The following is a 25322-nucleotide window of genomic DNA, read 5'->3' as shown; positions in this document are numbered from 1 at the left end:
AAATCAGCATGCACATTTGAATCATTTGCACTGACATGGCATTTCTATTTATGCTCGTTTCATTAAGTACATCAGGGTCATGCCACTTGGAGGACAGTGTTATGAAGAGGGGCCGTTCTTCCCCACAACTCCCAGATATGCTGTACAGGTGGGCATTGCAAAAAAACAAGACCTCCTACTGAAACCTGACTGGACAGCAGTTTTTGGAGTAATCACAGGACTTCTCACATTGCTTATTACCTGTGTGGTATTGACAGTAAGTAAGAGATACAAACAACAACAAAAAAAATCATTCTTAAAAGAATATTACAAGACCTCGCACAACAAACCTCACACAAAGAACTGTCCATCATTGATAAGTTTCTTCAGTCGTCATTCATGTGGCTTTCTGTTTTTCACTGCTTATTCAGACATAAGTCCCCAAGGCCACAACATTTCTGAGATCGGATGTGCTATTTCATAATAAACAAATGAAATGGTCCTTCAGACTGCAAATCCCCCGAACAGCCATTCTTTTGCATTTTTAGCGTGTCCTGAAATCAACAGGCTTTTTCTGCAACCAGACTACTGAAGTAATGATAGAAAAATGTGATTTATTCATCCAGCAGATCCAAACAACAGATAACTATACTTCCTTCCCCTTGGTTTCAGCCTCATCTGCTAAGATTGATAATTCTGTCTTAGAACAGACCACTCTAATGATGTACTTAGAAAACAGACCCTCAGGGTCTTTGCCTAACAGGTGATGATGCATCCTGCTTGTTGAGTGACTAACATGTGAATCACATAATAGAACATTTCAAAATAAGACAAGGAACTTACTTGTTCAATTTTCTTGTGTTTTGCAGCTTTTTTGTCAGGGGCTTAGCTGGTCACAGAAAGGCACTGCCTGTCCTCCATTTCGAAGGCAGCAGCTGAAGTATAATCTAGACAGATATTCTTCAAAAATATCAACAGTCTTTCCCATCAAAAAGTGTCACCCCTGTCTGCAGAACAAAGGTAGTACGGATGCTGACTCTTGCAGCACTGATGGAACAGGTCAGAAAACAAAAAGGCTAAACAACAGTGGGTCTACCCGGTTACTTGCATATAATGGAGTCGGGATCCCATGTCTAATGATGTGCAGTGGGCCCCAGATTTGCACGTATTCTTTATTCAAAAAACGGTTGTAAGTAAAAAATACTAACAAATGAGTATTCACATTTCAGCCTGCTTCCTTAAAAAGGGTGATATTTGGGAACCCGAAGAAGAGATAGACCTCGAGTCCTTTAATACCAATGTGTTCTTCGAACTTTTGCTGAGACAGTCACAGTCAGTCACAGCCAAACTGGGCCATTTCAAAGAAGAGGTAAAAGCCTAGAACACGTAACTTTGCCTGTTCCCATGATTTCATTAGCCTTTGGCTGTTAAGTGTGTACTTTATTTCAACTTTAGCCTTTTCAGAACATGAAACACAGATATGTACCCATATTCTTAATAATGCTGTTTATACCATGTGATATAGTGTGAGGAATACTGACCTTAAGGCAAACATTTTGGTTTTCTTATGGTTCTGCTTTGCACTGATACCATTTTCAGAAAGTGATTTCATCTCCCAGCTTCTATTTTTCATCTGTAAAATGAAAACAATATAGATTACCTAGTAAAACACTTGAGAACTGCAGATTAAATTAAGGAGAACTAAACTTAAATGAGTATGCAGTTACACAGATATGGAGTCTCACTCATTTGAATGTTATAATAATCTCACAGCTGAAATCAATGGGGTAACATTTCACAGCCCTAGAATAATTATGATGAATTTATCTGTAACACTCATCTGACTGCATTTGTGGTTTAAAGAACAGTAGAGGGAGCTGACATTACAGCATGCAGTTAGCAGACCAGTCGCGTAAGGAGATCATTGTACCACAATCCAGGAAACCTAGCATGAATGTGTTTTGTATTGGAAACTCATTACATAAAGAGGCATCAATTTTGTACAGAAAATGCACTGTCTTCAAACCATATCTTACAGTCCTATTTTTTTTTTCTTTGCCTAAGGTGAAAATCGTATATCGCAAGCTTACGAGTGAAATATCTTCACTGAAAAACCTTTGGATAATGACGCTAGGTATCCCAGAAGAGATGGAGTCTTACGAGAGCACAATGACAGAGAATTACATGAAAGCAAAACAGCAGGTGAGGCTCAGTTCAGCATTATTTACACACGGAATAACGAATGACATCCATGGTAGTCTCTTTTCACAGTTTTGGCCCCAGTCATTTAGAACATCACTTTTGGAATTGTAAACACTTTGTATCTCATAGGCTGCAAAACAACATTGTAATGCCTGTGAACAACAGGCTAAGTTGCACCTTTAAAGCATTTGAAGTTGCTGCTATTGCTTCATGCTAACACAAACATCTCTTTGAAATTACTCACTTTTTTTCTTTTCTTGATCTATCTGATGGATCTGTACATCCCAGCTCTTTGTTTGGGAGCTTTTGTCTCTCTGCTTCAGTAGCAGAGGTTTCTGCTTTCAAAACAGCACAGGTTTGTATGAGCGTGTTACAACTTTTTTCCACTTCAGAATTGTATTTGTTTACATTCTTGCAGAAGTTCTAAGGATGAAACAATTTCATGTCTTATAAACAGAAATACACTTGTCTCCCTTAGAAAAATGTGTACTCTGCACAGTAAGGAGTTGAAAATATGTTTTGTTTTTTTTTTCTTAATGACCTGGTAGAAGTTCTGCAGCACTTGTTAAAAGGATATCCTGAATTACTAGCTTATTCAGAGCTGGATACATGCTTATCACTTACAAGCTAGGTAACTACAACTCAGCATATTAGAGTTATCAGCACATGCATGCTCAAATTCAAATAAACAGATCAAGATTATATTTTATTTCAAATCTTTGTCATTTTTAATAAAGGGAGGAAAAGTTGCAATTTCTGTTTACATTTAGATAAAACAAAAGATGACATTTGGATCTTATATCCCACCTAGGCAGAAGAACAGATACAGCAGAGGAAACAGCTGGCTGCTGAATATGAGGAAAGTGTGAACAAACAGATGCACTTACTGCAGCATGACCTGAAATGTCAGGAAGAGCATTATGTCACGTTCAATTCTGCGCTGCGAGAGGCAGTGAGATTAGCAGAGATGCTGACAAATGAGGTGGCTTGTAGAGGAAGCCAAACAATGTCGTCTCAGCTAGACTGTACAAGGTAATAAACATACTGAAAAACTCTGCTGCAACTTTCTATTTGCTTGCTAGAAAGCATTGTGGCAAGTGATTGGGTGGCTTGTGTTTGGCAGTACTTGTATCCAGAAGGTGAAAGTTGATTCTTTATGCAGAAGATCAGATGATGCAGTTTATGATGTTCACATTTTTGTAAAGCAAGTCTAGAAAATCTCAAACAGAGATGTAAACTGAAGAGACTCCCATCAGAAAATAGGGGACAAGTATTTTGAGGTTGTTTTCTTCTGCTACCACATGATTTGTCTCTGGGATATCACACCAGTTATAGATGGTGTGCCATCCATCTTCTGGTAGGTTTTACAACGGTCAGAATCAGAATTGTGTGATAACAAGAAAACAGAGAAAAGACAAAGTGGCATTTTTTACTGCAGTAGCCAAAGCAAATACTCATCAAGCTCTCTCTTTGCCAAAGTGCAGAGATCATTTATATGTCCTTCCAAGTTCTTCTTATACTGCTCCCTTGAAATTATTTTACCTTATCTTCAGATGGCAAGTAACCATCTTTATCTCTTGACTTCCAGCCTGCTAGCCCAGATAGATGCTGCAAGCAGCAGGATGTCAAGCACAATAATAGCAGAGAGTCACCGCCTCAAAGCATGGGGAGTGCTGGGTGAAGGAACAGGAGCTCAGCTTCTTAACAAAGCTAAAACCAAGATCCTTACCAAGCAGGAGCTTGTGGGTAACTACAACCTCCAGAAATTCATTTCAAAATGATGTTAGCATGTAAGGAAGTATAGGCAGGCACAAGCAGGTATGCTGCTTTTGATGCTTTTGTAAATAGGTCACAAAAGAACCGATAGCAAAGTGAAGAGAGAATGCACTTAAAAAAGAAGTCCTTATTGAGATCCCAGCAACAACTCATAAATCGAGGAGTTGTTAACAAAAGCATAGTCATCAGTAGAACGTTTTTCTACGTTGTTTCTCGAAAAGAATGTCAAAGTTCATCAAGATCTTCAGGTACTTGCTAACCATCCCCTAGCAACAGAGCGAGGGACTGAATAGTCTGTAGCTGAGTCTCAATGAGTTAAAGTTTTTCTTATTTGTTTGTGTGCTTTATAATATTGCTGCATGTGTTTTGAGACGATAAAATGTAAGAGGTGCCCTAGCACAGAGAGGTTTCTTTCTTTCAGCCTTCTATAAGGAACAGGAAAAAAAAAAAAGACTTTGTATGTTTAAATGAATGCTGCAGACTAAGGCAATAAGATCTAAAATCCTGAAAGCACATTCATGAAACATCAGTCTCTTTACTGTTATGAAACTTATGCAGACATGGTAGAGAGAGACTCAAGTCACCATGTGCCAGGAATACTATGGACCTTCCCCCGGGGACAGCATCTGTAAAAGGCAGTAGAAAGATCAGTTTCTTTATTCTCACCCCATCTCTGCCCTCACGTGATTACTGATAAACTAACAACCCTTCTCCATGAGTCTCATGGATAAGTGGATTTCTGCAAGGGTTACTGGCTGCTGCTTTTTTCCCCCTACTATTATGCATTGCTTTTAGACTCAAATGGCACTGCTCGAGCACCTGAGGTTGTCTCCGTGGATCCTGTCACCGGACTGCTAACTCCCAACCCGCAGTGCACCATGCTGCTGACCAGCCAGAGCTCTGGGCCAGTACCGAGTAATCATTTCCTGCATCCAGAGACTGGAAAGGTACTTCACGTAACTGGGAACATCGGCTATGATCCCATCAGGTCTAGGCTGGTCTGTACTGTTGATTCTGCTTCAGGTAAGGTCGCTGGTGTAAAAGAAAAAAAAACACCTTTTTATAGTTGTATGTAATATAAACCTTAACAAAAAAACCTAAAACTAAAGGAAATCTGAGAAAACTTCTCATTAGCATGGTACTAGAAGATGATATAAAGATATAAAGATCCATGGCCTTCATTCTGAGCTCCTATGCCTCCCTGCCACCAGCATTAATTAAATTTCTTCTGGTTCTACACGCAGGTGAGCGTCACAGGCCTGAAGTGCCCATATTTCCCTACGTTCCTTACCCCGTTTGTCCCGACACCGGCCTACCCGTGAAGACAAAACTTCCAGTCCTGTGTCCTGAAAAAGTGTTTGCCCTGGGAGGACTCATGCTAGATCCAGCGACAGAAATAGAAGTACCCGTGCTGGGGGTTACGATCCATCCTCACACTGGGCAAAAGCTGACTGTCGGAGGGACGTACCTCAACCCCATCACTGGCATGCTGACACCCCTGGAGATTGGGGGGCCTATGACTGAGCCAGAAGGAGGCAAGATTGTTCCAATACTCGGAGTCGGTTTGGACAGCAGCACTGGTAGGTGAATGCTTCACCAACCAGTAAATGTGGGACACGGTGTTCATTTTACCTGCCCCTAACTCCCTGACTGCAGGCATGGAATAGAATAAGCCGAAAGCCTTCACTTTCACCTTTCACCTTCGCCTTGTCTTGTCGAGCCAACTGCACAACTTAGCTTTTACTGACAGAACTCCTTTACTTTTCTGTAACTTTATAATTTATCACTTCAATGGTCAATAAAACTATCTAATGAAACCATGAGAGACATCTGAGGTGCTACATTAATGAATATAGCTATGACACAAATGACTGAAGTTGATTTGACTCTTGAAGACAGTCCAACTGCTCTATTAAAAAAAAAAAAAGTAGCAAGAAATACATTTTTTTTGGGGGGGGGAGAGGGTGAGGTTCTAGATTTTTAGCAAGCATTCTCACATGCTTATCTTCTTTATAATTCACTTTAGAAGATACACTATACACAGAAAAAGGAGTAGGAGTCTTAATCTTCTAAAGTAGAAACTAGGAGACTTCATTTAAAAGCATTTTGTAAGCCAAACCATTTTACAACCAGCATCATAAATGTTTGTCTTTTATTTTCACATGTCTCATTAGACCTATTTCTGCTTCCTATGTGCCTTTGATCATTGTGCCTTCTTCGTTATGGGAAGGACCTGAGCATAACAACCAGCTGTCTGGTGGTATTCTGACTCTTATTTCCCGTTTATTGACTGCAGGAGAAGCTATACCTCTAGGCGGGCTGGTGGATCCTTCTGGACACCTGATGCTTCTTGGAGATTACTTCACCGAACCCCTAAGTGGGAAAACCGCCCGGGTACATGGAGCTCATCTCCTGCGAGGCAAGGTGCTGCCCCACGGTGGCAGTTACCAAGCGGTGCTGGAAGCTGGCTGCCTGCAATCACAAACCCACGTGCTGAATGCCCTAAAGCAGTTTAGGGCATCGGTTTTGGAAGATACCTGTCTAGCAGCGGACAGATTGGCAGCACTAAAGGCTTCAGCAGAAGATATGAAGAAGTCTTTCACCGCTAGGTTTTATCATGCAATGTATTGCTTGCAGAACCTCAAGAAAAAACAAGAAATAGCTTCAAACCTCAAGAGTAATGGTGGTAATCTGGGTAGGTTTAAAACAGTGCATTTTAAGAGCAAAGGGGTGTCATTGTATTCATGGTGGCACCAATGAACCCATTTCCGTCACAGGATTTGGCCAACAAATTAGCAGTTTAAAACTTAGGAAGCTTTTGGTCAAAAGAGCCACTCCTATGTTGAACTCAGCCAGGTATTATTTGGAAGTAAAAATAACAGCATCCACCCAGCATTTGCCAGCATCTTTTCATCACAAAATATCTGTATAATTCTGTCTAATATTTTATGTTTCTTTATGGTTGGTTTTTTTTTTTTTTTTTGATTTCTTTGTGCAAACTAGGTATGATCAAATACCCCGGCACAGAGATGTGGATCCCTGCAGTGTTTGGAATGAAAATCCCAGATCCTGGTGGGTCCAGTTTGATGGTGCCAATTCTGGGAACAGACTTTGACTGGAATACAGGACAACCTTCCCCACTCGCAGGAACCATGGAAGATGGAAATGGAAAAGGTAAAGAAGGAAACTGAATTTGATAATGTAAACAATAAAGAGGCAGGGACTGCTCTATCCCCACCAATATTCACGTTATTTTCAGACCCAGAAAATCACCCTACCAATGTGGATTAGTTACTGCATCAACACTGAACAGAAAATATCAATTTACATGGTGTTTATGTTCAAAACAAGCAAAACCAGAAAAATGGTGAAGGAGAGCTAGGACTGAGAAGAAATCACACCGTGCCTTTCAGCCATTCAAAACTCTACTGTACTCTTCAAGAGAACTACTCAGAAGTTCTTTTCAGTGCTTGGGCTGTAAATAGATCTCTGAAAGGGAAGGTCCTTGGTCCTACACTCCTGCATTTGGTAAATAGCATTTACAACTCAGGAAAACTCAGTTTTTGTTAGGAAACTGGAAATCATTATCATTTCCTATTCAACTTCAAAACAAACAAACAAAAACCTAGTCACTAGGTATGCAGCTGGAACAGTTTCATTCATGATGTAAATTATAAGGATTATGTTTAATTTTTCTTCATCCACAGGCCTTGTCCCTATCACAATTGGTGCCAGAGCCATAAGTCCAGTTACAGGTGAAATTGGACCTGTTATAGGTGCTCAAACCCACCCCTGGACACACAATGTAATTCCTATTGTCCAGCCCTTCAGAGCTTTACCAAGAAGAGCTGCAGATCCAGATCTGGTAATTACTGCTCCAACAAACCAGCTCTACTTACAGGTGTGATAGCTTTGGGAAACTTTTTGCTGATGTTTTTCCACTACTGTGAGGCAATTTCACCTCTTCCTATGCCCCATAAATAATATTTTCTTTCCGTACAAGATGAACTGAAATATAGGTATGTCATTTCACTTATCTCCTCTTGTCATTATCCCTTTTTCTCTCCCTTCCATCTGTATCTTCTGCTGCTGCTTTTTGTACCTTCTCTTTTATATCCTATCCCGAAGTACACATTGTATTATAACTTTGAACATGAATTATGCACAGACCTAGCACTGCAAAGCACTCACGCCCCATGGCAACCAAGCTGGATACATATTCTGTTGTTGAAAGCACTGAATGACGATTTCATCACTAGCTTCAATGACGTTTATAATCCACCTTCCTGCAAAATCTGAGCTATTATTTCTATCATTGCTTTTCAGCTGGACCTTCTAGAAAAGGAAATAAATTCAAGGCAAAAATACTGGCATGGAAGAATAAAAAAGGAAGAAGGGCTTCTTAAAGAACTGAGCTCTCTATTTCTTCACGTCATTCATGATGCAAAAGAGGGAAAGGCCCAGAAGGTATGGTGCATTCCTTTTGCAACTGGCTTCAGTAAAGTTCTTTAAAAAGGCTTGCCCACATGTATCAAATTAAAAGATATTTGATGCTGCACCCAGGATGGTGCTGATCTGAATCCAAGTGAGTTCCCTCCCCAGTATAGCACAAACCCAGAATGTAAACTGAGGTGTTACTATTTCACTGCAGCCTTTCCCACCTTAACAGACTGGTGGCTAGTCTCATAACAGAATAATCACCAGTTCCAACTCAGAATGTGCCTATACATCAAGGACAACACAACTCATAGTAGTATCAGAAACGGGGGAATTGCAATCGATTTCTATGCAAAAAAATAAAATAAAATAAAATAAAATAAAATAAATTAAAAGGCTAGGAAAAAGCTACAACCTCTTGCTCTCATCTGTCAGAGGAAAGAGCATCACAAGGAGTTACTGTTGCACAAATTTGCAGCATTATCTGAAACACTCCTCCATTTCTTACAGATAAAATACAGGGAGGAAATGAAAGACATTGAGGAAATGTGCCATTTTCTTGAAGGATCCTCTCTGCAGGAAGCTGAGAGAAGAGCTTCAAAATATTTCAGCAGCCAGCTGGGCACCGAACTGCCCTTACTATTCAAAGGTACAAAAGGTTAGCTACAAACAGAGGAGAGGGAAGCAGGGTCATGCATCATTTTCTGTGATGCTTGCTTCCTCCAACAGGTTAGCTTAAACCTTAGAAACTCCTCACATCCTCCTGAAGCAAGACAATAGAGAGGTAGGATCTGGTTAACTGCGCTGTTCTAAAAGAACAGAGATGTGGTGAAGCACATTTAGATGGTGTTTTATTTCAGATTTGCTCTGCGAATTTCTATTAGATTATCAGATGGGTACTCCTGCTAATATTTGCTGTCTACAGCTGACAGAGATGAAAAGGACCAGGAAATACAGGTTCTGTCAGAGATCAGAAAGGCACTGGAAAATCTGATGCGCTTCATTAAAAAGACGCAACTGGAAGAAAAACAAATGTGCATGCAGATGACTGAGAGAGAGAAGCAAAGGAGCCATGTGCCAAGTACTGAGGCAGCAACAAACCTGACCTTCAGACAGGTGAGGTCACTGCTGGGTTGAGCTGAACATCTCTGGTCTCAGACAACAGAGAACTTGTCAACCTTTGTGTGGCACTGTAAAATGAAAGCTCTGAAACCAGTATTCTGTGATATTTCAACTTTCAGGAACTCCTATTTGAAGAGTTTCTCCTTTCCCACCTGGCCTGCTTTCATTTTCCTTTGTTTTCTAGAGTGGGAAAGATCCTCCTTAAGTCAGAAGGCAAGCAGTCACTGCCAAAAAATGAATGAAACCTATCTTATAAAATCACAACTGTTAAAGCTGGAACAGATCTAGGAGATCATGAAACAGATCAGATCTAGGAGATCACTCGGTCATAACACAGTGCATAGTCCCCTATAGGGCTGGACCCAGGTGTGATCCAGAGAGGGTATTGGTGCAGCTGAATCTCCCTTCCTGCAGTCCTCCCTGTTACAGGGAATGATTAAAAAGTGCCTAAAGTCTTGTAAGACTTCTGTACACACAAATCCATATTCAGCCCTTGAAAACGTGGATAGACCTTCTCCAATCAAGTGCTACCTAGCACTAAAGAGAATGCATCTATTTCTCTCCAAGCAATACCAGCTGAAGTAAACACAGAGCTTTTTATTGACCGAACAGATGTCAGGCAGACTTTATTGAAATATGTTGCCAGGAAGCTTTTTCTTTCAATTTAGGACTGTCTATTCACAATCTATTTGACATTTACACCTTTCAGACACAAACAAACTGCATCCCATGGTCAAACTGTCCTGTTTATTTCCTTCAGTATTCCTCCTACATCAGCCCTTTTAGAACTATTACCTTCGGGGTTGGGTTTTGGTTTTTTTTCGGCCCTTCTTTACATCATTTGCAGTTTTCATGACTGTTCTTTAGCATATAGCCAAATACCAGTGCTCTATAACCATTATACAGTCACGCCAGCTTTGTAGCTAGTGACCTGCCACATTATGTGTAAGAAAGAAAATGAAAGCTGGGACTTGAAGTACCCTTATATTTTGTATCATTTCTTCCAGGTCATCCTTGCCTTAGCCTCTGAGTTTCAGGAATGCATACTGAAACAACAAGCTAGTGTGGAGACTGCATACGCCAAACTGGAATTTTTGAGGGACTTGTCAAATATCCAGACCCAGCAGGCAAAGGTACTGACTTCATCCTCAGGCAAATAATAAGAGGTTAACTTACTTACTTTCTAACAAAAGCATGAACAGTTGCCATGTTCTGAGAATAATCCTTGAGAACACTGCCACAAGAAATCAGAGTCCTGTAAAATAACCAAAAACTTAAATGAGAATTTCATTTATAAAGTACACTTAAAAGATAAACAAAATTTCACTTCAAAGGCAGTTTTTCCCACAGCAGGGTTAGAAAAAAATTCTCAGAGTCTCTATTTCCATGGAGATTTTAAACACCTGGACACCTGAAGCTCTTTCCTTCCTAGGGAAGAAGCAAGAGATTGTATACTCCATAATGCCTGTGAATTTTTTTTCCCATGGATGCAAAAGTGATTTTCAAAAATGCTTGAGTGCAAAGGATCACAACTACCCCTGTGTTCAAAGGACCTTTCAAATCCCATCCCATCCCCTATAATGTCTAAAGTACTGTAGGCCTGAATCCTCTAGACATAAGCGTCTTTCCATCAATTCAACGGACTCGGGACCTGATACTTATATCAGTTGGCTTCTGTATTCTATTTTGGACTACTTACATAAAAATAGCTTCAAATTAACACATTTTTCTAATCTTCTTCCCTTTTCTTCAGTGTCCTTCCTTTAAAGCTCCCTTGGAGCTCTCTCTGTCTTCCTCTTCTGCTCTTCCATCCCCATGAGACATTAACTATTAACTGAATTTCAGCTTATTAGTCTAAATGAGGTAGGATTATTAGACCACAATGTTGAACAGAAAACATTTTATCAGATGTATGGCACTTACAAATGGATTCCAGAGAAACAGAGGATGTTAAATACAAGTAATGCAGTTCAAAACGTTTGCCTTACAACATTCAGATCAGCTTGAAGGATGTCAAAAAATCAGAGCTGGGTGCTCTGGGACCATAACCATTGCAAAAGGCTTTTAAATTGCTGAGACCAGCTTGCGGTAGCATCTTATTGGGTCACCAGTTTGCATAGGATGGCTACAAACCAAGATGGTAAGGTTTTCATGAGAAGGTAAAGAACACCAGGATGCTTTTCCTATGGGTTTTTTGACAGACATGAAACACAAGTTGCATGTATTGTCTGTTGTCTGCTTTGTGCTGTTTCAGATACTTTTCTCTGGGTCACAACAGTGCTTTGAAAACTATGAGACAACCAGATTTTATGGCGGTAGTAGGATCTCACATAGTCCATGCAAGGACATCCATCAAAATCTGATCCGTCTGCTCAAGTCTGTGGTTCAGATGCTGGAAGAAGATAGCAGAAGTAGTGCATCACCTGAGACACCCGGTAAGACAGGAGATAAGGTACTGTCAGTTACCTTATTTCACTCCAGCCTTTTAGGACATATCGGAACCTTTCAACTCTGAAATGCTAGAAAGAGGGATTCTCCCTTCTGACAGCTGGAAACCAGACTTCAGCTCCATTTTGAAAGTACTAAAAATCTCCTGGGACTTAAACCCTTTATCATCTGTGTACACTTGCTGCCAGGTGGGATCAGGCCTGAAATCAAAGCTCAAAGGTTCTCTTTCCAGGCCTCACAAAAGTTAATGCATATTTTGCAAAACAATCCATCTCTTTCTCCCCATGTATAGAGTTCCTATAAGAATAAAAGTGATTTCATTAGACTAACTTGTTATAAGCTGAAAGTCAGTTAAAATTCAAAGGGAAGACTGAGAAAATGGTGGTACTATCTGATTTCGTACGTTTTCTATGTATTGGAGCAGAGCTGGTTTACCTGGAAAACCTAATTAAGATGATTTAATCTTTGGAAATCAAAAAAATTCGTTGTGTTTATGAACCTAAGTTGGCTCCATGTTTTTGGTCCAGGAACTCCTGCAGAACAGAAAACCTAACCTCAGTTTGACATCTGAAAACATAGTTCAAAACCTAGAAATCAATAGCAAAGCTTTTACTTTGCCTGCTGAGAACATTCAAATTCTACATTACATCGTGACGAGCCTTTTAGGTCTACCTGCTAAGTATGAGCAAATGGAGATACACAATCTGTTCAACTGCTGAAGAGATTTCAGTATGCAAATTACCATACAGTTAATTTGAAGTACGTGACACAAGCAAAGTTTCCTTTCCCAACAAGCAATACAGACTTTTAGAATTCTTATGTCCAATTCAAGGCAACCTTATAGGAATTATTGATAAGCTACGCTTTTGATAAATGTATCTATTTTGGTAAAATGCTCTTTTGCAGAAATGTAACTAGAAAGGACTGATGAATGACCTTCCGAAAGGCCATTTGGTTTCCTTCCAGCCAGGAACACTGCTACTTTTACTACTGCATGCTGTAGAATTAAGGGAAAAAAATTCTAACAGTGCAAGAGGGCTTAACCGTACTCCAAAAATAATGATTCAGCAGTAAATATATTCCCTGATTTCTTCTACAGGGTACTCATCAAGAAGTACTTTAAAAGCATCTGCTGCTCATTCAGAGGCATTAAGGACTGAAGCAAGTCAGGAAACTGCTTCGGCTTCCACTGTATCAGCTCTTCTGCCCGTTTCATATTCAGAAAAGATCAGCCTTGTACAACAAGAAATCCAGACAAAGTAAGAAAACCTTATTCATGCAATGGTTATTACGCCTCGTTTAATTGCCTCTGCATTTTTACTTATAAAATATATATTCTACGTGGGCTTAGAGGTCTTTCCCCTGCCCCCAAATGCTTACATTAGGGTTTTATGGGTGGCTCAACATAAGGTACCTGTTACAACCCACTGTTTGTTCTCAGACAATACACATACGAATGTGAGAAGTGTCACATAGTAATGAGGACGTGTACACAGTATACAAAGTAGGAGTCTTTCTTCAGTCCTGTCTCATGCGTATCTGGTCACAGGTTTTTCTTAGAGAAGCATGCTTGTGAACTGGCACATCTGGAACTATCTTTAATGATGGAAGAAATAAGCGCATTTTTTTATGAATCATGCAAGACCAAGGAAAATGAATACCATAAAGGAAATGGGGTAAGGTTGGTACCGTGTCAACTTAGAGTGCTCAGCTGACACACAAGAAAAGAAAGTTTTCTGTTTTCTTTTTGAATTCCTTTCAATTTTCCCACATCACTTCAGAAAAGGAAATTAAAGCAAAAAGGAGTTTCTAAAGAATCTTCTGTTCTGACTACTGCAAAGCAGAACAGAAACAAAATTATCTTCCCTTCTCAATGTTAAGGCACAAGAATCAGTGGCTTTATTTTCAGTAACTTTTGGGTACATAATCCTACAGTAAATCGTTCTACTTATGTTACTTAAATGAACTTGGAGATCTGGTTTCTGGCTATTTTTAAAGCTCAGTGTGACTCATTTCTCATCCCTTTGATGCGCCTAATCATGAAGATGTTGCAGTTGGGCTGTCTGTGTTTTCAGGGAAAGACCAGTAGAGGAACGGAAGCAGTCATCACCAAGGACTCACTCCTGAAAGAACTGTCAGAACACCACCACCGTACTGAACAAGTCCTCTATCAGAAACATCAGGAAGAAATCAAACATTCTGGCCTCAGCTCACGTTTAACAGCACCCCATCAGACCTTACATTTTCTGGAAGAAATTCCAGACCAGTTGTCAATTTGTCATTCTGGTTTTCAGATCCCAGACTCTGACTTCACTGAACAAGAAGTAAGTTTAAGGCACTTTGCTTATGCTACTCCTACTATTGTCACTTCACTGCTTTGCAAGGATGAATGCAACCTTCACTGGAAGGTATAGGCATACATGCTAGCTTTAGGCATTACATAGGTAGCTGTATTATCAGAGCAGCTACAAACACAACTTGAGTGTTTGGGTCTCCTTGTATTGGACTTCATATTTTACTGCTTTAGTATGTGTTTTTTTTACTACATATTTTTATTGCTTTTATTGCTTTATTGCTTTATATGTGTTAAGCTGTCTAAATTTTAAACTATCATTACACAAGAAAAAATAGTGACATTGCCAGTACAAAGCTTTTTCTTTTCTTTTCTTTTTTTTTTTCTAAGCCAGTTTACTGCCTGACTTTGTTTTTCCCTTGCTCACACGCATGAGTGTAGTTTTTCTTTTTTTCTTCACAACCTGTCTTTTGGACTTTGCTGCTTTAATGGTCCTTGTTCCATCCTCCAGTATCTGAGGATTTTATAACACTGAATGTATCTACAATTACAACATGCTGGTTTTCCTCTAGTGGGCCCTGGGCTTTGCTAGTAGAGTATCACTAGTAGACAACAATTGAGGATTTGAAAGTAGAAAAGTTCCCTCTTATAATAACAATTTTTCCTCAAAATACTTTGAGTTAACATTTCCTTTATACTTGTTCACTTTGTAGAAGGGGCCACTGCTGTTTCTGCAGTCTCAGTGCCCTCCACCAGTGGTGCTCTCCTTTTAGCTTTTACAAGTTTACATAACCACAAACCTCATGCTACTGTCTGACAGGAAAACATTGGAGAGATAGCTTAAAAGATGGTTAGGTAACTTGGGCAAATGGCTTCTGTTGTGGGCAAGCTCCACCTTTGAGATGACCTTGTTTATACGCGCAGCCTTTAATATGGCAGAGTCATTCTCCAGTCAGACCATATCAATCCGTTCTGAGAGCAGATGTCTGTCTCACATCAAGCTAATGACAAACTTCTTGATCCATTGTCTGATTTCATCTAACTTTGCAGGGGCATAAAGAGCTCAGGAAATAAAGCGTCCGTATATTTTATGAAAACAAACAGGCAAGCAAGGGAGACACACAAAATTTACATACCCCTCTGAGGCAAAACTGCAACATGACTTCATGCCTTACTAGGTACACTCATCCAGCAAAGACCTATATGGGAAAATATTCCCTGGGAGCCCCTGTAAACTTAGAGGAAGGACTACTCCAAACTGACCCACGTTTCCCACCACAAGTCCATAGGAAATTGGACTTCACTAGTTCTGGTGACTATGGTGCTATTTGTTGGTGTAGAAAATCCCTATTATTATTTTTTTTTCCTCTTTCACTTCACAGGAACTACGTTCTCGGGAAGTCAAGCTCTCTCCAGACTCTGTAACTCAAATACTACAAGCTTCTGCAGTGAAGATAGTAAAGCTGGAAGCTCTGAGGCAAGCATGTCTGTACAGAGTCCTGGATCTCTACAACAACCTTCAGGTAGAGGCAGTTCGCGCTTTTCACGCCTCACCCCTCACCTGCAAAAGCCTCGTGGTAATTCAGAAAACCTGTAAGCTTGCAGCTGCCCACCCTGACCTACAGTGCAGTTACAGGAACCTCCTAAACAGGGCATCCCCACAGAACCACACTGTCAAAGCCTTTCCAGTTGTACCCACTACAACCCCAATGCAAGGACAAGTTCACTTCTGTACACAAAATTCATTTGCTCATAGCACTGTACTTTCCTTCTTCAGATTCTGACTTGGCCAGAAAGCGTGACAAGGATCCTGAACAGCTTTGACTACAAAACTAATGGTGAAGAAGTAGCTGAAGAAGTCGCTCAGACTAAAGAGAAACAGCAAATGGCAAGAGCTCTGGCTTTTCTCCAGAAGCATCATCAAGAAGGGGATTTGATTGTGGGTTTAAAGGAAGAGTCAGGAGCTGAGCTGAGAAACATGCAGGCAGAATTTAGACTGGAACTTCACAGACAGACAGAAGAGAAGGTACATCAGCTGAAGCATTCGTGTTTTCATTTGCTAACAGAGGTATGCGGCGGGATGAGACTTCAGTAAAATTTCTGGTTATTTTAGGTTCAGCAGTGTTTTATGTGGTTCACAACTATTCAAGTCATGTTATACAAGAAAGGATTTTCCAGCTCTAGCAGGACATGCTTTGGGAATCTTTTCAAAGTCCCTTTTAATTTGATGGACTCCATTATTCTTCAGGGTAGTTCACTGTTTTTCCCTGGACTCCTATTTGCAAACCTGCAGTGAGAATTGGAATACTTCCACACTTTCCAACTGTGCAAGTAAAGGAATCTATATGATTTCGTAATGTTTTCTTCACAGATACAAGCCAAAGAAATGCAAGTGATCCAAGAGACCGAAGGAGAAGAATTAGGGAATTTGGTGGCATATTTCATCCTATCTCAGAGACACCTGAGGCAAACAGTCGTAATGCTACAAGATTGCTACAGGCTCCAGAAGGCTACACTGAGGTCCCAAAAAGAGGGCACTGACCTGGAACAGCTTGCTGTAGAAGTAATATTCTCCTGATAGTTTGGTTTAGAATCCAGAACTCCTCCAGTGAGCTGTTACAAAGCTTTAAAGTTTATAAATGTCTCCTCCGGAATTGTTTCTGTTTATAGCAAATGGACAGTTTGCTTCAGATTTAAAAAAAAAATAATAACATACTGTAGCCTGCAACAGTTGTGTTTATGAAGAAATGGAAAATATCATGGGTTTAGCTACTAAAGATCGGACACTTCAAATTCATTTCTGAACAGAAATTTACTTAAGGCTCCTTTGAGGATCTTAAGCTTACTTTTTACAGTTTTTTTTTATTTTTTTTTAAAACAACAAAAATAAAGGGTGCATGGGACTGCAAAATACTCTTACCCATTTTCCACTACCTTTGATAGCATTTTCAAAAACTCTGACTCTTAAGTCTGTCTGTTCTCAATGAAATGCACAAAAAGTAAGATACCCAGTGTGATTCTGATCACATACCATGCTATATTTCACATGACTGTTTTATCTTTCAGGAGTTACCAATTGATGATGACCTGAGGGGCATGTTGTATCTGCTGAAGAACAACACAGAGAATACGTTGTTAGTGCTTGAATATATACAAGCTGTAAGATTATTACAGCTGAGAGAAGCACAGTTTAAGGAAATAGGCAGAAGCCTAAAAGGCTACCTCCAGGAGAAGGTAAAATTGAAAATATGTTACCTACTGATTTTATTCAGAAAATGCTAATTTGCTTTGCTACTGTTACTATGCAAAGGACTCTGTTCTCCAAGTATCACCCTTTCCAGAACAATACCAGGATCTTACTTTTTTTTTTCCTTATGTATGATCTGTAGTTTGTGGATGAAGCTAACAACATAACCAATGAACTGAAAAAATTCAGAGAGCAGAAAATTAGAAAGCTGAAGGATCAACTGAAACTCTTCCTGGGAAATAAAAGAACGAAGAAGAATATTTCAAGTAATTTTGATCCATTGCAGGTTAGAAAACCTTAAATCCCCAAAGGTTTCAGATTGAACAGGCTGCATCATATGCACAATATATAAGATTAATGGTGTAATGCTAAAGAGACTGTGAATGCAGCTAGTTGTGTGGATTATGTTCTGTACTACGATAATCACAACAGATGTTTGAAGACATTGGTTGAATGTAGAGATTAGGAATACACTACTTGAAGAAGCTTGAAAGGGACAGGAAAAACACGCCTTTTAAAAAGTAGCTATCCTCCCAAGCGAAAGCATAAGGGAAGAAAGAGCTGGACAGTTTTCTTCTTAAGAGAAGAAAAAAGCTACCTTGAAAACAAAAGAAACATCAGAAAAAAAAAAAAGATCTCTGGCAGACCTCCAAGAGAACTATCTGGACCTCAGACAATCTCACATATGGCAAGTACCAGATAAAAGAGCAAAGCTGCAGAATCACCTGCTGTGTGGAGAGCTGCAAAGGAGGATGAAGCACACGGGGTTTGATTCAACAGCACACCCTGAGCAGCATGATAGGAGGGACCCTGACCACATCCCTTCACATAACCACTCCACTCCACCCCGCAGTGTTTTTTTGTTTGTTCTGGGCATTGGTTGGCTGCCATTTTTGTTTGTTTGTTGCTTTTTTCCTGATTTTCAGTTATTTAGAGACTGAGGACTGGTACCCAGAAATGCCACATGTAGTCCAAAGTACTAATCATTGTACAGTCTGAGCAGTTTAACAGCAGAAGGCAAGCTAAGCAGCTAGGATCTGCCCTAAACAAAACATATACAGCCTGAAAAATGAGCTCCTTAAGATGAAAGTCTGCTGGAGGTCTCTGTATTTGCTTCTTAACATTTTTTTTTTTGCCATTAACAATGTGAGAGAACATAAGTTTCTAATACACAAAGCCTAAATGTATGCCAGACAAGTAGTTAAAAATAAAGAAAACTGTAATTATCATTATGATTTTTATAGGCACTTTTACACCTCCTTACCTTTCTTTGTAGAACTTGATGAATAAATGCAGTGGAACAGAAGGGAAGGATTTTCTTCCAGATCCAGAAAAGCTGAGAATGAGATCTGAAGAAGAAAGAAAAGAGATGCAGCACAAAAACAGACCTCTGTTGTCTATCACCAAGTCCTTCTGGATTCCAGGGACACATCATAAGGCAGATGACGAGCTCTTAGAGTTCTTGACTAAGAGTAAGTTCAGTTTGTCATAAGAAACTCAAGTGACTTGTCATTCCTTTTTGATGTTCTTACATTTCCTGGAGGGCATTAATGCTTTGGAAATGGGAAGAATAGGGAAGAGGTTGGGTGGAAATCAGACAATAGTTAACAGTATAAGATGAGGAAGGCTTTATGTGTTTCTGAAAATAAAACATCTTTCTCCCAACTAACCATCCTAAAAACTGAGCAAACATGAAGAGTTCACGTTAAAAAGGCATTTTACAGCTAGGACTATATGAGTGTCCTCTCAATTAACGGATATTATCAAAATTAAAGTATAAATCTGGATACTTACCTGGGTGATTGCTTTTTCTGGCAAGAATACTATTCTTACCTAATCTTTATACATCTTCAGAGCTGCATTTCTTCCATCCTTAGGGTTAAGCAGGTGTCCGGGGGTTCCCTTGAAACATCAGCAGCTATTTGATAAGTAGCAGAATTTCCTCCTCTTTGGACTGAAAAAAAATGTTATTGGGAGCAGGTGAACTATCACTTGTGATCAATTCCTAAGTGTTTAGGTTTTCCAGCACCTTCTCTATGAAGCAAACATCTATTTATTTACCCCTTATCTCGATGAAGTGGTATGTAACACAATCCTGGAATTCAACTAAACACAAAGAAATAAACCAAAAGAAATCAAGGCTAGCTTATGGAACAAGAGGAATGGCTAGGAACGTCTGGAATTATTTGCAGTTATTAACTACTGTATACTGCTCTCACAGACATCAAGGTGCTGAAGCAGGCAGAACACCTGATGGCATCCAGAATTATTCTTCTGAATCCACAGTTCACGACACCTCCTCTGTATGGTAAAAACCTTACATCATTTTATTGACTACTACCCCACAAATGGAGCTACACAAAACGATCTCACAAAACCCTTCTTTTCCCACTAACTACCACCTTTTTGTTTGTATAACAACAAATTGCGTGAGCTACACGTGATATCTGCATAAGCAGCTTGCCTACATCTGTGAAGTAGCAACGATGTGGTGCTCATAATAAACCAAAGACTGTACTTAAAGCACTTAGACAAAGTTGCATTCATTAGCTAAAAAATAAATCCTACAAATTCAGATGAGATATGCAATAGAAAGCCATTATTTATAGACTCAAAGGCAGATAATCATTTTTTTCATCAAGAAAAATACACTGGAAACAAACACAACACCGTTAGGAAAAATTGCCAGGAGTATTCTGTAAGAAGTCCAAACAAAATCTGTGGGAATAAGAAGCATTTAGGTTTTGGTCTTGTTTTGTGGTTGTTTTTTGGTTTTGTTTTTTGGTGGGGGTGGGCAGGATTTTGAATTTTTGCTTGTTTTGATATGGAGAGTACCATCTTCCTGTGTAAAGATTTCCATATAGTATTTGAGGTACATGAAAAAAGGAGAGAACTAGCCAACTGGATATTGCAAAGTGTTTTTGAGAGAGAGATTTTCTCTGAAATGTTGACATGTCTTTGCCCAGACTTCAATATTGTGCTCCAAACAGCAAAACTATTTACCTGTTTCACCTTGCTTACATAATTCCTTTTTGGAATGATGGTAAGAGATGGACTGTTTAAGAAAGCAGCATTTCTGTATTTCTTTACACAGGTGGTAATAAAAATAAGTATCTAGAAACCTCTTTTCTTCTTGGTCTTCTGAAAGATGTCAATGACGAGCTCCAAAGTCATGCGGCGGCAACTGGACTACTACAAAGCCAAAGGCCGGACAAAAGTAAACCTCATCTCTGCTCATTCTTACAAGAAATGTCAGAAGGTGAATGTAATGCAATGATTTTGGTTTCATCGTTCAGGTAGCCTTTGGCTGTTTTAATTGTGATAAGATTTTACTGGACAGACGACTTAGATTTACTGTCCTCTGGAGAAAGTGCTGTAACAACGGAAGACAGACCCAGAATCACTCAGACATTGCTGCTGATGAAGTGTGAGGCACACGAGTCATCTCACTATTTAAGATCTTATCTGAAATTTCACAAGGAAGAGCGAAGTTTTGGGGGTTGCATGAGAATAAAGCATGGCATGACTCTTGAAAAAATTTTTAATGCATTAGAAGGGCTTAATTTTATATTGAAAAACGATGCAAGTGTTACAAGGTGAGAAATGCAGCATATTACATGCTTGTGTTGCAATGTTCCCTCTTGGACAAACAAAATGAAAACACAAACTATTTAGTTTAACATAATGGTATTGCTCTTTGTAGAAACAGCAAGTTCTTCTAAGGGTGTACAAGATACCTTGATGGATCAAGGAGGAGAACTAATAGAAGTTGATTCTGCAACCCTTTCTACGAGGGAGTTTGTCATATATCAGTATGGCATCTCCATCCTGCAGTTTCTCAGACTTCACATGGATGTAAGTTTTTAAGACACGGATGTTTAGTAATCAGTGCTTTCAAAAGTATACAGGTATCCAAAAAATCTTTTACCAACTATCAAGTAAGATCAAGCAAAGAATAACCAGTCTGAAAGCATCAGGAAGTGAAATCCATTTGTTTTCTCCACAACGGTATAGGACTGTTTTGAAGTCAAGTCTCTGTCCCACAAGATCCACGGTCCATTCTTATATTTGCCGTGTCATCTTTCTTGAGCACATCACTTAATTCTTGCATTACCTAACTGCTGCATATGCATAATATTAATACTGCCTAATATTAGGATAAAGTTTTCTTTTTTAGTAATTTGGAGCAAGGAGTCTCATTTTCTTTTTACAGGTCTTAGCACATTATGGCTGCAGTCAAGGTAGACTCTCCAGGGTCTTTCATAAAAATATCAAATAAATAATAATAAAAATAATAGTGACTACAGTCAGAGCTCCAGGGCAAGAGTACACTTTCATTTATTTAATTAGAAAACTGGCAAGATGAACTGCTGTGATATGCAAGGGTTTTTTAAACAGTCTCCATTTCCTTGTGGTATTTGTTGGCTCTGTGTACTGACTGCAAATCAAAGCTGACATTTAAATGAATTTATATCCCATTAATCCCTCTTACTTTGCAGATCTGATGTGCATACATACTTTTTACAGAAGCAATTTGCCTTCCCTTTACAGGCTCCAGAAATTAACCTGTATGTTGCCTCCAGCATACCTCTCTGTAACGCTACAGGCAATGCCTTCAGAAACTGCTTCTTTTATCAGGTTTGTCAACTTCACGTCTAACCAGTCTGCGTAATATTTTCATATCCATTAAATTAGAGAACTAGGGAGGAAATTGCAGAAACGGTTCATATTTTTAAGTCATGGTATGCTTGATGCTTTCTAGGAAAACATCAATACAATGTTAATGGTATGCTTCATGTATCTCTGAATGTAAACTTAGAGCACTCTAGGGTACAGAGATTTAATAAATGTTTTGTATGAGGGTCATACTCAAAGCACGCTTTATTAAACAAGCTGTGGTTACCCAGTCTCTCATATTCAAGTTACACCAAATTATCTACAGGTCACCTTCACAGAAGTGAACAGCTTACGAGCATTTTACGTGCTATAATTAAATAATACTAAATAGCCAGCTTCCATATTTCTAAATTTCCATGATATTGAGAGAGTTTTCTATAGTTCGCAACATACAAAGATAAAACTGTCTAGAAACACCTAATGTGACAATGTGTTAAATTTCACACAAAGGAAAACAAAGTCTTATGACAACGCTGCTTTCTTTAGTATATGGATATTCACCAACATTCTCTATTTTGAGTCTTTTAACTTGTGTAAGATTGAGACCAACCCTTGGAGGAGTCGCATCAGCTGAGCTGACTGCTGCTGTGCTCCTGTCTCAGCTCTGGATGTTTGTTGATTCTCAGAATTCGGAGAACAAGCTGTTCATTCTAAGGGATTGCCTGGGTTCTGCTGGAAGCTTCGTCCTGCTCCTCGTGCACTGTTTAGCTCATATCACTGCTGCTGACTTCAGCCACGACACCAACCCAATCTTTCTGAGGCTTTTTTATCAGGTACACCAATATGTTCCAAATGTAATTACATCACAGCAGTGTTTGGAAAAAAGCACCATTTTAAAAGCAGGTGTTTTTAACAGTTCTGTACAACTTCTAAAAACAAAAATCAAAGGTGAAAGAATAGATGGTTAAAGGCTGTTATCTGAACTGCCATTGCTGTTGCACAAAGGTTGTTCACAGAATGGTTCATATTCTACATCTAAATAATGCAGCTTCACCTCAGCTGTAAGGCAGCAAGACAACAACAACAAAAAAATCCAGCAAATACTGTATTCTCTTTTTCTAGGCATTAAAGACTTGCCTTGGTGAAATGTTCTCTCTTAGACTCCAGCTGTCAACAGTTCTCCAGGGTGAAAAATCCTCTGGAATAACTCAGATGTTGCTAAAGGAAGAACCATTCTCCAAGGAAGAAATAACTCTGATCTCCCAACTTTTTGAGGTGAAAGTGAAAAGCTTCACAGGGATGGAAACATTTGAGAAGGTAATAAAGATCATGAGTCCTGGTCTGGTTGAAAGCTCACCATCCTTATTCTCATTTCATTGCAAAATTGCAATTCAAACCTGCTTATAGGTATCCGGACTCTTACATCTTCAGCTATAGGTACCCAGCAAGCATGTGACTGTTTGAATCTAAAAGCCACACAAATAGCATCAGAGGCTGTTATTTTTATCTGAAAAAACTCTTTCGGAAAGAAATTTTGGGCCTCATGCAAATCACTACAACAGTATATAAAGTAGTACCATGAAATAATGTATTTGAAGAGTCTATAAATGGCTTTTAAAATTAACACTGATTTGCTCTCTCCACTTCTGTGCTTATTGCATGACAAATTTGAGGAACCACTAAGTGGCAAGTCGTTTGTGAAGAACAAAGAACATTTCCTTCATGCCTTAAGCAGCTATGAAAAGGGCAGCTTGGGACAGAGGACACGGTAAGAATGATTTGAGAGGATGTATTATGAACTGTTGTATTAAGATAGCAACAATCAAACAATCTGGGGGGTTGTAAATGAAGCAAATCATGACACCTCTTCATTATGACCTCACTCTACACTATAAAACCATTTTCCACAAACTGCTACATCTACTGACATTGTATAAAGGACAGGCCAAATGTGCTACCCGATTGTTACAAAGACTGATTGCTTCTGTCTAAGCTATCATCTTTTGAGTAACAGAAGTTAAATTTCTGTGAAATTGGTCTTTCTGGCTTGGTCTTGTGAAAAGTCTATAGATAACACCAACAGTGGCATTTTGACTGTCTGATTTTAAGCATTCCATTTATTTAGCTCAGCAGAGGAAAGCTGCACTTACTTGACCCCTTCAGAACTTGAGGATAAAGTAGACACGTTAACTGAAGAGCTGGTGGATATCATAGAAGGTGAACGCCACTTTTTGAACAGTAAAGGCAGTGAAGACTTGCTTTTTGACCACCTTGAATTAACTAGTTTGGAAAAAGACCATTTGGTACGACAAATAAAGGCATTAGAAGAGAAGATAGCCCTAGGTAAAAAGTTTTAATGATATTCAGAAGAAGACTTCATGAATTGGTTCTAAATTGGTCCTCTGCTTTTGTCTTCAGGCTTTACACCAAAATAAATCTTGTGTTTTCATTTTACAAGACTGTGTTTTTCCTCTTCATACCAAAGGCTCATTAAATTGAGAGAGAAAGCAATACAGTAATTTAAGTGACAAGATTTTAGCCTACATTACTACATCCAAGTAGTGAAATGACAAACACTGTTGTAAAAGCTCACTAAACCCCCAACTTTCAGGAACAGGAGCAAAAATTAGAAACAGTATTTAAGCCTCATTAAGTATATATATATTTTAAACTAAAGTATCATTTTGCTACATGTTTTGAAGCCTCCACAGACATCAGCTGACATTTATGCTTCAGACCTTAAGACAAGGAAAGCTATAGACATAATCAGCCCAAGTAACTACCTACACAATCACACAACAGGAGCAGGAGACATAACCTCCACCACCAAAAGCAGCTTGCCCAGTGTGGACAACCTTCACTTTTCCTGATGTCACCACACATCGGCTGCTCCGTAGTGCCAACCATAAAGGAATGCAAACCCTGCACTGTCAAAGACTCACCCCGCTCTTAAGCTTACAGATGCAGGTTTTCCTCCTCCCAAATTCAAGAGCCAAGCCCCGAAGGGCATAGGGAATTTGACATCCAATACTAAATAAAGTATCTGCCCACCACAGTCTCTAGTTTAGGTAACAAGTCACATGAGATCCTTCTCACCCCATCAGTACAACAATTTATGAAGGCAGAGGGCAAGAACTTTAAGTTATTTCACGACCCACTGAATAACCTCATACTAATGCTGTTATCTCATTAAACATCAGA

General features: G+C 39.3%; 1 protein-coding gene across 1 annotated transcript; it reads left to right on the top strand.

Annotated features, from left to right (window-relative positions):
* Positions 1-1956: 1956 nt before the first annotated feature.
* On the top strand, positions 1957-24900 carry LOC310885326 (uncharacterized protein). The gene is made up of 30 exons (XM_083808545.1): positions 1957-2181; positions 2993-3213; positions 3770-3927; positions 4753-4980; positions 5202-5537; positions 6254-6652; positions 6961-7131; positions 7665-7822; positions 8284-8424; positions 8905-9043; positions 9320-9510; positions 10524-10649; positions 11771-11951; positions 13064-13223; positions 13514-13640; positions 14040-14288; positions 15640-15780; positions 16035-16283; positions 16629-16820; positions 17324-17491; positions 17647-17790; positions 18781-18976; positions 19726-19812; positions 20599-20763; positions 21208-21359; positions 22056-22142; positions 22808-22954; positions 23244-23438; positions 23795-23889; positions 24247-24900. The coding sequence occupies exons 1-30, from the start codon at positions 2104-2106 to the stop codon at positions 24476-24478; spliced, it is 5313 nt and encodes a 1770-aa protein (XP_083664671.1). The 5' UTR covers positions 1957-2103; the 3' UTR covers positions 24479-24900.
* Positions 24901-25322: the final 422 nt, after the last annotated feature.

Source organism: Anser anser, assembly GCF_964211835.1.
Source record: "Anser anser genome assembly, chromosome: 22".
NCBI classification, from domain to species: domain Eukaryota; kingdom Metazoa; phylum Chordata; class Aves; order Anseriformes; family Anatidae; genus Anser; species Anser anser.
This window is presented reverse-complemented; position numbering and strand designations above follow the sequence as displayed.